This window comes from Equus asinus, chromosome 22 (genome assembly GCF_041296235.1).
Source record: "Equus asinus isolate D_3611 breed Donkey chromosome 22, EquAss-T2T_v2, whole genome shotgun sequence".
Taxonomy (NCBI): Eukaryota; Metazoa; Chordata; class Mammalia; order Perissodactyla; family Equidae; genus Equus; species Equus asinus.
In genome coordinates this window covers 42,199,583-42,215,087 of record NC_091811.1, presented here as the reverse complement: position 1 = coordinate 42,215,087, position 15,505 = coordinate 42,199,583, and the positions used below count along the sequence as shown (strand labels likewise).

General features: G+C 34.5%; 1 protein-coding gene across 1 annotated transcript in view; it reads left to right on the top strand.

The window, feature by feature from the left end:
- CPNE8 (copine 8) overlaps positions 1 to 15,505 on the top strand; it is a 209,546-nt gene that overhangs the window by 176,133 nt on the left and 17,908 nt on the right. Inside the window, exons 17-18 of the mRNA XM_014868145.3 lie at positions 9,447 to 9,549; positions 11,196 to 11,253. Coding sequence (XP_014723631.1) covers positions 9,447 to 9,549; positions 11,196 to 11,253 — 161 coding nt within the window. The remainder of the gene's footprint in view (positions 1 to 9,446; positions 9,550 to 11,195; positions 11,254 to 15,505) is intronic.

Genomic DNA, 15,505 nt, shown 5'->3' with positions numbered 1-15,505 from the left:
GACTTAAGCATATATATCTAAGAATATAATGCACAATACTTTGCATGTACCAAGAAATCCACACCTGTTTTTTCAATCGAATTTTCTGTACCCCATACATTTTAATAAGCGAGGTTATAATATTAATGCTAATGCCTAGTCAACCCTAACGACCTGTGGAAAGTGTGATTGTGATTGATACCTACTATGTCAGTCAGGGTTTTCCAGAGAAACAGAACCAATAGGATATATAAATATAGATATATAGATAGATTTATTTTAAAGAATTGGCTCATGTGATGGTAGGGGCTGGTAAGTCAGAAATTTGTAAGGCAAGCTGGCAGGTTGGAAACTCAGGCAGGATTTGATATTGTTAGTCTTGAGTCAGAATTCTTTTTTCTCTGAGAAACTAGTTTTTGTTAAGGCCCTCAACTGACTGGATGAAGCTCACCCACGTTATCAAAGATAATCTCATTTACTTAGTTATCCAATTGTAGACGTTAACTATATCTACAAAATGTGGTCACAACACCACCTTGATCAGCATTTGACTAAATAACTGGATATCATAGCCTAGCCACCTTGGCACATAAGAGTAACCACTACAACAGGCACCAAAAGAGAAGGGTATTACCATTATGCTGTAAGTAGAAAACAAATTTAAAATCAGAGAAATACTTTCAGATCCTTCCGTATATAAACTAATAATATACGTAATTTCTACAACACTCTGTTTAAATCTCATTGATTAATTACAGTTGGAAAAAACTGTTAAGTGAGTCATGTGTTTATGATTAAGTGGTTTGACTAAAAGAGAGGTTTACTCATCCCCTGACTGATCTAGGTTTACTCTTGAATATGGCAATTATAATTTTTATATTCCTGTTGAGATCACTTTTTCAAAGATTTTTTTTCATCTAAAATTCTACCTCAGTAATTTCAAGTTATTTGAAATACATTTTGTTGGTATATTTTATCTGCTTATTACTTCAAAAATAAAAGTAGTACACCAATGAAAATGTCAATTATCTTTTCAGGCTATCTTGAAAATTTCACTATTTTTTTCACTTAAGCGATATTCCTTGTTTCTTAACTATTAATCATTTCTTTGCTGTGCCTAACCAGTTACTTGATTTGAGGCTGTCACATTTCAGTTTTTAAGAGGGATCTGTCAATTTCTAACTATTGGCTAGACTTTTGTATTTTTTTCGGTTTTTTTTTCCTGATCTTAAGAAAGTTCCAGGATCCAGATAATGAGCTAAAATTAATTTTCATTTTTCAGGAGATAACATTTCTTTATTTTAGAATTTCTATAACTAACTTTTAAAATTAATCTAAATGATGTGTTATATTTTGTCTCTTCTATCTGTATGATTAATAATAATAAAATCAAAACCATAATCATTATTTAGCCTATGATTTATCTTAGGCAATATGCTCAGTGCTATGACATGGATTATTTTTAATCATCAACAACTCTTAGAGGTAACAGTAGTGTTATTATTCCTACTTTACTGGTGATGAAATAAATATGTAGAGTGGCCATTTGTGGTGGAGCTAAAATTCCAAACAGAATAATCTGATTCCAAATCACTTTGTTATGATGCCTTGAATACTTAAGACTTTTTATCTCAGCTCCAGAGGTAAAGACACACAAAAGAAAGTGCAAGAAAACTACCTATCGTGTATACAGTTGATCACTTCATTACACTGACAAAAGTAGTTTGAGTAGCAATTTAGTAACATAAAAATTACTTTGTATTGAAATATTTAAATGGATCCCTTCATTTATTATTAAGAAGATTTCATTCATTGTGTATATCAAAATTAAACTACTTAAGTAAAACATTCCTTAGTCGGTTTCTTATCTCGTCTTGTCGCCCTCTCTATTCTTGTGAACTAATAATGAGCTGAAAGAATATTCCATAAATCTGAGCCAACCTTTTATGAACTTTTATAGAAACAATCCCAGAAACTTATTTGACAAAGACTCCAAAGAAATGTGCTTGAATTCTAAAATTCTGACAAAGTTAACTTCTCCCTCAGATTTGTCATAGTGATATTAAAATATAAATTATAGATTGCCCATATTGGAAAAAAGACAGTTGGTGGGCTTTTAATAATGTGTTTTAATTATGGAATTTACAAAAACATTTATCATTAGGTTCCTTTAAGAAGTAAGCTTCTTCAGTACCTTTAAAACATAATTTGAATCTGCAAGTTATATATCAGTGTTACCTCCTTGAAGAAGGGTTGAAATGTGATCAGCCTCTGCTTTCTCCTTCATACATTTCTGTAGCATTTTAATTATTTTATCATAAATATATCACACTTTTAAAATACGCTAAATTAGAAGAAATAGTTGTACCAAATATTCTTTTGTTTGAAATTTTGATTTACGTGCAAAGTGCAATGATATGCCAATGTGTAGAGCAAATGCCATAGGAGCAATGAATAATTTAAAAAGATTAATTTATGGTGCTGATGGTGATCAAGACTAAAATGGATTGAATAGTTCTTATGTCAAATGTAATTTATTTTCAAATTAGTGTGTCTAACGATAGTGAGAGCCATACAATAAACTCATGTATCTTTCTACAGCATTAATTTTCCTCAGAGTTAAGAAATATAAAGCATTAATACAAGCACATATTTATTATAAAGTAAAATGAAAAATGTCTATGAATTTTTAAGATCAAACAACAAACTTTAGAGAAATTCCAAGTTTACTATATCTGCTTCAGGTTCCATCCCTACTTCTCTTGGTAGTATGAATATATTCTCCTCTTCTCTTAGGTATACTTCCTGATGAATCAAAAGAAAACCAAAATGTAAATGGATTAAACTCACCACTCAAGACATAGAGTGGCTGAATGGATTAAAAAACAAGACCTAACTATGTGTTGTCTAGAAGAGGCTTAACTTAGATTTAAGGACATACATAAGCTGAAGATGAAGAAGTGAAACAAAGTTATTCATGCAAATGATAACCAAAAGAGAGCAGGCAGAAGTGGCTATACTTAGACAAAATAGACTTTAAGTCAAAAACTGTCACAGGGGACAAAGAAGGTCATTACATAATGATAAAAAGGGTCAATTTATGTGATATTTATATTATTCAGCCTTATAAAAGAAGATCCTACTATTTGCAACAACATGGATGAACCTGGAGTATGTTACGTTAGGTGAAATGAGCTAGACACAGAAAGAAAAAACCCTGCATAATCTCAATTATATGTGGAATTTTTAAAAGTTAAATACATTGAAGCAGAGAGTAGAATGATGGTTATAAGGAGCAGTGAGGTAGGGGAAATGGGGAAAGGTTGGTCAAAGGGTATAAAGTTGCATTATGTAGGGTGAATAATCTAGAGATTTATTGAATGATGACTATAGTTAATACTGTATTGAATATTGGAAATTTACTAACAGTAAATTTCAGGTGCTCTCATCACACAAAAAAATATATGCTATGTGAGGAGATGAATATTGATTAGTTTGACTGTAGTAATCATTTCATTATGTATGTCAAATCTTCATGTTGTACTCCTTAATTGTATACAATTTTTTTTTTTTTTTGGTGAGGAAGATTGGCCCTGAGCTAACATCTGTTGCCAATCTTCCTTTATTTTATGTGGGATGGTGCCACAACATGGCTTGATAAGTCATGCTAGGTCCATGCCTGGGATCCAAACCTGTGAACCCTGGGCCACCGAAGCAGAATGCACAGACTTAACTACTACGCCACTAGACTGGCCCCTAAATATATACAACTTTTATTAAAAAGAATAAAACTTTTTTTTTTAAAGATTTTATTTTTTCCTTTTTCTCCCCAAAGCCCCCGGTACGTAGTTGTATATTCTTCGTTGTGGGTTCCTCTAGTTGTGGTATGTGGGACGCTGCCTCAGCGTGGTTTGATGAGCAGTGCCATGTCCGCGCCCAGGATTTGAACCAACGAAACACTGGGCCGCCTGCAGCGGAGCGCGCGAACTTAACCACTCGGCCACGGGGCCAGCCCCCAAGAATAAAACTTTTTAAAGGGTCAGTTCAACAGGAAGATACAATAATTATAAATATGAATGCACCCAACATCAAAGCACTTAAATACGTAAAGCAAAAGTTGACGTTTCTGAAGGGAGAAATAGACAGCAATACAATAATATTAGAAGACATCAATACCCCACTTTCAATAATGGATAGATCATCCAGATAGAAAATCAATAGGGAAATACCAAACTTGAGCCACACTATAGACCAACTGGACCTAACAGATGTATACAGAGCATTCCACTGAACAGCAGTGCAATATGCATTCTTTTCAAGTGCACTTGGAACATTCTCTAGGATAGATCTCATGCTAGGTTATAAAACATGTCTTAACAAATTTAAGAAGATTGAAGTCATTCCAAGTATCTTTTCTGGCCACAATGGAAAAAAACTAGAAATCAATAACCAAAGGAAATCAGGAAAACTGACAAATGAAAATTAACATTGGGTCAAAAAAGAAATCAAAAGGGAAATTAGAAAATGTCTTGAGACAAATGAAAATGAAAACACGACACGCCAAAACTTATGGGATACAGCAAAAGCAGTACTAACAGAGAAGTTTATAGTGATAAACACCACATTTTTAAAAAGAAGAAAAATCTCAAATAACCCAACTTTACACCTCAAGGAACTTGAAAAAGAAGAACAAACTACGCACAAGTTACCAGAAGGAAGGAAATAATATAGAGCAGAAATAAATTAAATAGAGAATAGAAAAACAATAGAAAAAATTTGATGAAACTAAGAGTTGGGTTTTTGAAAAGATAAACAAAATCAACAAATCATTAGCTAAATTAAGAAAAAAAGAGAAAAGACTCAAAATCAGAAATGAAAGAGGAGATATTACAACTGATGTCACAGAAATAAAAAATATCATAAGGGACTATTATAAACAATTGCGCTCCACCAAATTGGGCAACTTAGAAGAAATGGATAAATTCCTAGAAACATACAACCTCCCAAGAATGAATCAAGAAGAAACAGAAAGCCTGCACAGACCAATAACAAATAAGGAGATTAAATCAGTAATTGAAAGACTCCCAACAAAAAAAGAGTCCAGGACAAGATGGCTACACAAGTGAATTCAAACAAACATTTAAAGAAGAATTAATACCAATCCTTCTTAAAGTCTTTCAAAAAAAATAGAGAGGGAACACTTCCAGACTCATTTTATGAGGCCAGCATCACCTTGATACCAAATCCAGACAAAGACACCACAAGAAAAGAGCAATACAGACCAACATCCCTGATGAATATGGATGCAAAAATCCTTCACTAAGTATTAGCAAACTGAATACAATAGCACGTTAAAGAATCATGCACTGTGAACAAGGTTTTATCCCTGAGATGCAAGGATGGTTCAACATATGCAAATCAATAAATGTGATATACCACATTAAGAGAATGAAGGATAAAAACCACATGATTGTCTCAAGAGATACAGAAAAAGCATTTGACAAAATTCAACACCCTTTCATGATAAAAAAAAAAATTCTCAATAAATTAGGTACAGAATAAACTTACCTCAACATAACAAAGGCTATTTATGGAAAACTCACAGCTAACATCATACTCAATAGTATGACACTGAAAGCTTTTCCTCTAAGACCTAGAACAAGGCAAGGATGCCCACTCTTTCACTTCTATTGAACATAGTACTGGAAGATGTAGCCAGAGCAATTAGGCAAATACAAGAAGAAAAAGCCATACAAATTGGAAAGGAAGAAGTAAAATTGTCTCTGTTTGTAGATGACATTGATCTTAAACGTAGAAAACTCTAAAGACAAAAAATACAAAACACCTGTTAGAACTAGTAAATGAGTTCAGTAAAGTTTCAAAATACATAATTTACATACAAAAAATCAGTTGTTTCTATACACTAACAACAAACTATCTAAAAAGGAACTTAAGAAGACAGTCGCATGTACAGTAGCACCAAAAAGAATAAAACACTTGGGAATAAACTTAAGGAATTGAAAGACTTTTACATCGAAAACTATAAAATGTTGATGAAAGAAATTGAAGCAGACACAAATAAAGACATCCCGTGCTCGTGGATTGGGAGAATTAATGTTGTTAAAGTGTCCATACTACCTAACTGTTCTACAAATTCAATGCAATCCCTATCAAAGTCCCAATGGCATTTTTTGCAGAAATAGAAAATTTGTATGGAACCACAAGAGACCCCAAATAGCCAAAGCAATCTGGAGCGAAAATAACAAAGCTGGAGGCATCACACTGCCTGATTTAAAACTATACTACAAAGTTACAATAATCAAAACTGCAAGGTACTAACATAAAAACAGGCATATAGACCAATGGAACAGAAGAGAGAGCCCAGAAATAAACCTGGACATATACCATCAACTGATCTTTGACAAGTGTGCCAAGAATACACAAAGGGGAAAAGCTAATATCTTGAATAAATGGTTTTAAGAAAACTGGATATTCATATGCAAAAGAATGAAATTGGACTCTTATCTTACACCACTCACAAAAATTAACTCAAATTAGATTAAAGACCTGAAACCGTGAAACTCCTAGAAGAAAACATAGGGAAAAAACTTCTTCACATTAGTCTTGACAGTGATTTCTTGTGCATGATGCAAAAACCACAAGCAGTAAAAGCAAAAATAGATAAGTGGGATTACATCAAACTGCGAAGCTTCTGCACAGTAAAGGAAACCATCAACAAAATGTAAAGGAAACCTAAGGAATGTGAGAAAATATTTGTGAACTGTATAGCTGATAAACTGTTAATTCCAAAAATGTGCAAAGAACTCCTACAACTCAATAGCAAAAAGCAAATACCTGATTTAAAAATGGGCAAAGGACTTGGATAGACATTTCTCCAAAGAAGACATTCAAATAGTCAACAGGAATATGTAAAGATTCTTGATATTGTTAATGATCAGGGACATGCAAACCAAAGTGACAATGAGCTATCACTTCACACCTGTTAGGATGTCTGTTATCAAAAAATCAAAAGAAAGCAAGTATTAGGGCTGGCCTGGTGGTATAGTGGTTGAGTTTGTGCGCTCTGCTTTGGCAGCCCAGGGTTCGTGGGTTCAGATCCCAGGTGCAGACCTACACACCACTCATCAAGCCATACGGTAACAGCCTCCCACATGCAAAATAGAGGAAGATTGGCATGGATGTTAGCTCAGTGACAATCTTCCTTAAGCAGAAAGAGGAAGACTGACAACAGATGTTAGCTCAGGGCCACTCTTCCTCACACACACAAAAATCCAGATATAAAAGATAGTAAATTCATGAGCTCTGCCCTACAACATAGTGCCTATAGTAAGGTGTTGGGCACTTAAAAATTTGTTAAGAGGGTAGATTTCATGTTATGTGTTCTTACCACACACACACACACAAAAGGACACAAACTTTTGGAGGTGATGGATATGTTTATTACCTTGATTGTTTTGATGGTAACACAAATGTACACACATGTCCGAAGTCACCAAATTGTATACGTTAATTATGTACGGTTTTTTGTATACCAATTGTACCTTAATAAAGCTGGAGAAAAAAAGACATACTAACAACAACTGAGACTTTCTCCATGGGTAACCAGAAGTATTGAAAGAGAAATAAAAGTAAATACAAAACAAAGAATGAAAGAAAGAAAATCAGACAGTTAAGCCACTTGAGGTGGTGTTTACAAGATTGCATAATACTCAGCTTTTCATATTGTTTTTGTATCTGGTAGAAATTTACCATTTTAAGAGAATCATTGGGTAAGAAAAGCATAAAAGCTATACTATTGTACTTTTAGAAGCTCTTTCTCACTACTATTTTTAGCCTTCTGTTAATCACATGAAATATAAAACCCTATATTTCTGAAGTATAGTGAGTAAGAAATGCTTTTTAAAAAAATGAGTGTTTAAAAATTAAAAAATTAATTCATGAGGGAGATAATCAGACTTCTTAAGAAAAAAATTAAGCGTAAAAGAGAATATGCTTATATATTCTTGGATAGGATTGGATTCTTTTCCTTGATTGTGCTGCCATCAAATTAATAAAAATTCCTTAATGTCCAAGATTAATTGTTCAATATTGTGGTGGAAATATTTTTGACCATATGTTGTGGAATCAGTTCAGTGTTATCTTTAAATGTGTGAACATGCCACTTACTGTATTCTCTTCACCAATCTATGAAATTACCAGTCATTTTATTAGCAGCACAAGCAGTGGTTAGTTTCTGTAGTCTATGGTTCTTGTTCATATGGTTGTTAACTCTGCTCTCCAAAAAATATGTTTTGCCCTGACATGTGCTGTTGGTGTGTTCCCGACCTGTTCGAACTTGATCCCTTAGGGTCTTTTAGGTTGTGAAGGAATCTTATTGGCCAGTCAATGGAAGTTTTCTTGAAACCAAATGTTCTATGATTTACTTGAAGATTTTTACAAAGTAGATAGACCAAAGTCTTCCTGTTGAACTCTCTATCTCCTGAGGGCACCATAATGCTCCTTCATTACTGGATATGAATTGCATATTATTATGTACTAAAAATCATAAAAGTTATCCTTTTTGAGAATATAATCTAGATACCCAGAGTGTAGAATGTGATGGGTAAAAGAGATATAATAACATATGACATATTTGTTAAATTCCCTTCTAAATTACTGAGTATCATTTGGTAAGAATTCTGATCAACTACTTCAGGTGCTGGAATTCTTCGTATTACATACCTAATTTTTGTCTTTGTTCTAACTCTTCCCATCTTCCATCAATTTAACATGTATTAAGAACTTGAATTATGGATGTGGCAAAAAGCATCTCTTCCATTGCATTTTTCTAAATTCAGGTGAAATCCACATAACCTAAAAGTCAACTTTTTTAAAGTGTACAATTCAGTGACATTTAGCACATTGAGTGTTGTGCAACCCTCACCTCTATCTAGTACCAAAACAAAAAGCATTTTTGATTATTGCTCCTACTGGTAGAATTGTATTTTATACTGAGTATCATACATGAAATTTCTTTATTCGTTCAGTAATACAAAGGCATATTATTATCTCAATTTTAAAGGTAAGAAAATAAAGCTTTGTTTAATTAATGTACTGAAGATCATGCGTATAATTTGTTGCTTAGCCAGGGTGTCTATTTCGAAAAGCTATATCCATTTCTTTGTGCTAAACATACTGTCATCCAGCTCATCTTTTATTAGTGAATGAAATTCTAAGCAGCCAGGCATTTCTGGGTGCTGGTATGTAGTAATGTTTCTGTTATTCTAGTTACTATTTCAGAAAAACGTATATTTGAAAGTTTGCATAATATAAGCTCCTAACGTGTTTAAATATTTTCTTGAGATTAAGAGGTTTGTTGACTATTCCAAATTATATTTAGCAACCATCAAATAGAGAGAAACTGTTTTATTTTCTGTGGTATTCCTTACCTTTTTGTTGCCTTTCAGATATGCCTCTTCCGTAAAGGATGGCTCCCAGTATTTTGTGCTCCTGATTGTGACGGATGGTGTTATCTCGGATATGGCTCAAACCAAGGAGTCCATAGTTAACGTGAGTGGCGGTCATTCAGTCTTGGGCTGGCTAAGTGACAGCATGTTGCTACTGAGGTTGAGACCACAGTCTACTTTAGTTGACTTAACAGAGAAACAAATTGTCCACTCCTTTGCAGCCGATTGCATTCTTAACCTTATCCAGACAACTCACGTTATACCATTGACCCATAAGGGCCAAGCTAAAGGATGTGGATAATTGAGTTGTAACAAAATTATTTCCAGAAAAAAATAAATAAGATAAGATAATAGCATTATCTTCTTGTGCATGAGTGTATTTATCTCTGTTAGTTTGACGTACCTGTACCCAATCTTAGGATTTGTACAGAATATTTCTTAATATTTACATTTCAGGTACCAGAGAACTGTGCTGCCTCATTCCTATTTCTGTAGAACTGGATAGGAACTGGGCTTGATTCAAAAACCATTCTCCTCATTATAATTCCTAGTTATGTGTTTATTTCTTATGATTATTGATTATCTTCTTTATTAGACTATAATCTATAAAATCTATATTTACTAGATGGTAATTATAAAATTATCTGTTTTTACTTACCTTTCTGTGTCCAGGTTTGGCACAAAGTAGACACTTAATAAAAATGGGTAGCATGAATGAATTGTTTATCATAATTCATAATTATTAATAGCATAAAGGAAATATAATTAGCTGCTTGCTGTGAGAAAAAATAATTACATGTGGGGAAAACATCAAATGCTTTATAGACATATACTTAGAAAAAACAAACATAAAAAGTAGGAGAGGTAAAGACTTACACACTTATTTATTTATTATTTTTTAACTAGACACACTTGGGTTGAATTTATCTTGATTTTCTTTATATTCTGGTCAGTGACATTAGTGTGTGCTTTAAAATGTGGACTCAATAATTTAGGTTTAAGCTAATAGGACATGATGCACTAAGGAACAATTATTCATAATTCAATGACCTTCATAGCTGAAGATGTGGTTGCTATAGTGTTCCATCTATACGTTGCTGGATCTCACATTCTTACCATTAAATTATTTAAAGTGATGATATCATTTTAGTGTTACATATGATGGAAAAATATGCTATAACATCAAATATTCAGTATTCCTCACAATCTCATGGATATTTAATACATAACTAATCATATTAATAATAACTTTCTGTAATTATCATTGGTATTCACTCATTTACAATGGAAATTGCTTTTCCTAACCCTGGGTATAAATGAGATAGAGTAAGGTGCTCCTGTTTCACAAATATTGTACCTTTTTTCCCCTTGAGAAACTGAAAGATTTTTGAGAGGAGAGAGAACATGAAAAAAGAGACCAAAGATACCCAAAGTCAGCTTAGGAAGATTTTGGCTGAGAATAGCAAGTGAGAGCAGATGCTCCACACTTTTTACTGTTTTATCTTACCCGAGGCTGCTCATTCCCAAAGAATGTCCTACTGACTTTGTCTATGTACTGAGTTCAGAAAGGATAAAAGTGGAATCAAGTATATTACTGTGTTAATTTTAAATATGTTCAAAACTATTTTAATGAACATCTGTGAAAAAATATCAAATAAAACTCAGGATATTATTTTCTTCTTAATTCTTAATTCTTTTCTTAAGAACTCAGTTTCTTAATTGTGAACTAATTGTGTGTTTTCCTTGAAGGCTTCAAAACTTCCAATGTCAATAATTATAGTAGGTGTTGGCCCAGCAGAATTTGATGGTGAGTAACAAAATTTCAATAGTATTCCTTGGCAGCTTATTAAATCTGATCCATCATACTGTTAGGTTTCTATCACTCTTTTTTGCATGTAAGAATGTGAGTGTGCATGTGGATTTGTATGGAATGCCCATGTACACACTGACATAAATATAGATCTCACAATGAGGTCTTTTAAGGGTGAGCAAATTAAAAGATTGCCCTCTAAGTAGGACATTATCTCTCTGGTGTAGATTAATTCAACATGGAGCTTTCTGTTTCATTAGAGATGGTTTGTACCTCAAAATCGTATTTCTTAAGACAGTGATAAATTGAGTTTTTGTTCCCAAGGCAAAACACACACTGGGTTCACTAGAAACCTTTAAGGATGAGTGCTAAATTAATAAACCATTAGGTTGTGAATAGAAATGTTAACACAAGCATAATACACTACTTTAGTGAATTTCCAGACCCTGGCTAGTTGCTAGACGTTAGTTTTATAACTGTGTAAGTTCTGTTAAGTGAAAGAGCAAAGTAAAATGAAAATGGAACTGACCATCTGAGATTTAATGAGACTTTATATAATTATGCTAAATTGACTTTCTACTCAGTTTTCTGTTTGGCCCAGGCCTTGTTCAAATGCCAATTAAGTGACAGGTGTTTGTGTAACTAGAGATCTGGATAAACTTCTTTAAGGACATGTTTCTAGTCATCTGGTGAATTCCTTTAAGAGAGCTCTATGCTAGACAGCAACTGCATAACCACATAACATTCACCTGGTTCAGGTGTTTTTGCACTGACAAAGATAGTTTATTTAGCCTGGGACTTTGGAAATGAGAATTATTTTAGAATATGTGGAACAACCTTTGGTACATTACAGGTTGGTTTCGGCACATAGGTGGCTAATGATAGTGTGATCATCGCTGGGATGGTTCTCATTTAACCACCAGTGCCTCCTCCATGAGCACGGTGTAGATCAGTCCGTCTCGGGTGAAGCACCATAGGCAGTCATATTGCTGACCTTGGAAAATTCCTTCCTTTGATTCTGTGCTTGGCTGGTCACCCTGTGCATCATTATCATCTTCCAGTTTCTAAAGCAAAAGTCCTTTAGCTCTGACTGCTGCTGCCTCTGCTAATATTTTCTCTGTCTCTGAATATTGGCCTCTGTTTGGACTGTACTTCAGGCATGAACTTGAGCCACCTCTATGGAGTCAGGAAAGCTGACACATCTTTCTTATTAACGTTTCGTGCTCCTGATCATCTGCATTAATCAGTGATAGACTGCAATTCAGAAACTTCACCAGTTGCTAGGTTAACATAACTCAGGCTTTCTTCTTTGGCTACTAATTTGCTTTTGCCTTGCAAGGATGCAGCCCTCATTGAGTACATCTCAGGTCTCCCAAACTCCTATGGAAGTCCACCGTTAGGTGATGACCTCAGAGATGGGAAATCTCGGTCACTTGTTCTTCATGAGCCGCCACGCGTACCACATGAAGACAGAGCTGTGGACCCTTCCTGGTGTATATTTCTGGTCATATATTTCTATTCAGAGCAGCAGGCCCAGCTATTTGGGTATTACCCTCACTCAACTGCCATGGCTATTTATTTTCTTCATGTCTTTTTGTTCCCAATGAATTATTTATTAGGGTTTTGAGGTATGATCATCATTTCCTTCTCTGACTTCCTGAACTAGCTGGGAAAAAAAATGCAGGAATCACTCAGACAGAGACCAGAGTATAAACTTTATTACTAGCAATGCAGAATTGGAGAATTTTGGTTAACCTATTCACAGAATCAGACTTATCACACTTTTTCCCCCCGAGACTAAATGACCTCACCCTCATCTCCAGGCCTCCTCCATTCAGGGGCAGAGCCTTGCCTAGTAAGCATGCCGTAGGAAGAACTGCCTTCAACCTGAGGATAGGCTGCTCCAAAAGAAAGAGAATCAAGGTCAGTGCTTTCTCCTGATCTTAATAATCCCATGAATCATCCTCTTTCCATGCAGAAAGATAAGTAAACATTATAGACAAAGAGGGAAGTTGCCTTCCCAGGAGAATTTCCTCCTGGGAATTAGAGTGAAACTTTCCTCCAGCAAACACGTCAACAAGGAATTAGGCTCCTGCACCACCTGGTGTCTTTCACCATGATGGAAGTTTGTTAGGAGAGAAAATCTTCCAGGCTCCGTACTAGAAAGTAGACTATTCCACTAGGAGACAATAGATGCTTCTCTAAAGTTTTTTTCTTTCTTTCTTCTCAAAACACATCTCTTCTCTCCATGGCTATGAAGAAAAGGACAGAATACTCATAGTTAATATAGAAAATCTCTGATTTACATTCAAATTGCTGCTATCCTATCAGAAGAGCCTTTCTCTTGCACCTCCATATCTACCATAGAGTAAGTTTATATATCACACATGTAAACTGACATAGGAAAAAACTGAAAGAAAACTTGATTTTTTATTTTATTTTTTGTTGTTGAGGAAGATTGGTCCTGAGCTATCTGCTGCCAATCCTCCTCTTTTTTGCTTGAGGAAGACTGTTGCTGAGCTAACATCTGTGCCAGTCTTACTCTATTTTGTATGTGGGATGCTGCCACAGCATGACTTGATGAGCAAGGTGTAGGTCCATGCCTGGGATCCAAACCCATAAACCCTGGGCCGCCAAAGCAGAGTGCGCGAACGTAACCACTATGCCACCAGCTGGCCCGAAAACTTGCAGATTTTATCAGTTAACCACCTAAATCCAACATCTACACGTTTTTAACCAGAAAGACATTATTTGCATGGAGAGGAAAGGCAATATTTTGCTATTCATTCTTTGAAGGTAGAGGAAATAGGAATAAACTATGAGATTAAGGAGTATTCAAATTTCTTATTTCTGTAGTTTAATAAGAACAATTTAAAACTTTCTGTACAATTTTCCCCTAATGATATTTTCACTTCTCTATGAAGCAACTTCATCAAGAGAAAGATTTTTCAAGGCAGGATTTCTTTACCCTGAAAAGGCAAAAGTCAAATTAAAGTAGCATCTAGCTATCTGCTTTGAACTGAGTCAGGAGAAGGGGGAAAATAGGAGTCCTAACTTCATTGTGTCTCCCATGGCTACGAAGAAGTGCAGGTCTGTCTCTCATACACCTTGTTCCAAGGAGAGGTACTAGTGGGGAACTGTGGCTTACAATCGCAGGTTCCTTGGTGGACCAGATGATCTGAAAACTTGAAGGGTGAATGTCACCCTTCCACCGCTTACGCACCATTTCTCTTCTTCTTGCTCTCTAAAGGGTAGCCTCCAGTTCTTGCTATGTGCAGCCTTTTAACACAAAAGACATGCTCAACAGTGGCAGTTATTTTATGGGATCTCATTCTGATACATTATTGTCTAATCGACTGGCACTTTTCTTTAACTGGAATGAAACACTCACAAAGACCAAGAGAGAATATAGGGAATTGTGGGAGATGAGACCCAGATTATCATCTAATTCTTGTTTTTCATTTTAGAGTGAGTGTAAGGTAATCATTATGAGTTATTAGCAAATTCGATAATAAAGGAGAAGTTTCTGAAATTTCTGGCATGTCGTTATCAATGTATATTTATGTCTCAAAGTAATATGGAAATTTTGAAAACAAACCTAGACTGAAAAGAGGAATTAACTCTTGGAAATATTTGAGCATAATGAATTCTCTTATTTTCATTCCTAATAAGTAGGGGATAAAAAGTAGGTCTTCTGTTTTGACTAAGTTAATTACTTAATTATTGGTCATATGCACATTTTGCTAAATTATGACATATAATGTGTATCTAAGCAAATTATTGAGTGGTGGCTATCAATTATGTGTACTAGCAATGCTTCAGCTGAGACATTGACTCACGAAGATGTGTAGAAAAGTAAAATTGAAAACAATGTTTTTAACCCACATACATTATCCAAGCACTGAAGAAAATAACAGAAAGGTGAGGATTGTATTCCAATTGAGCAATATTTTTTGGCAGGTGAAGAGGAAAACATTATAATCGCAAGTGGCTCTCTGGAGTCTGGTGAATGTCATGTGTATAAAAAATGAATTATCAGTAATAGAATTATACTTTAAGCACAGATTAGCATTCCTCATGTAATTAATTATTTAGAGAATTCTCACTGAAAATTTAATAAACTCTAGAAAATGTTCTTAATTGCATCATAACATTACTGTATCACCAGCTGTCCCATTATATCACAGCACTCTCAAATACCAGCTGATCTCTCTAAGGTTGAAATTATTTCTTAACCAACAAAGAAATC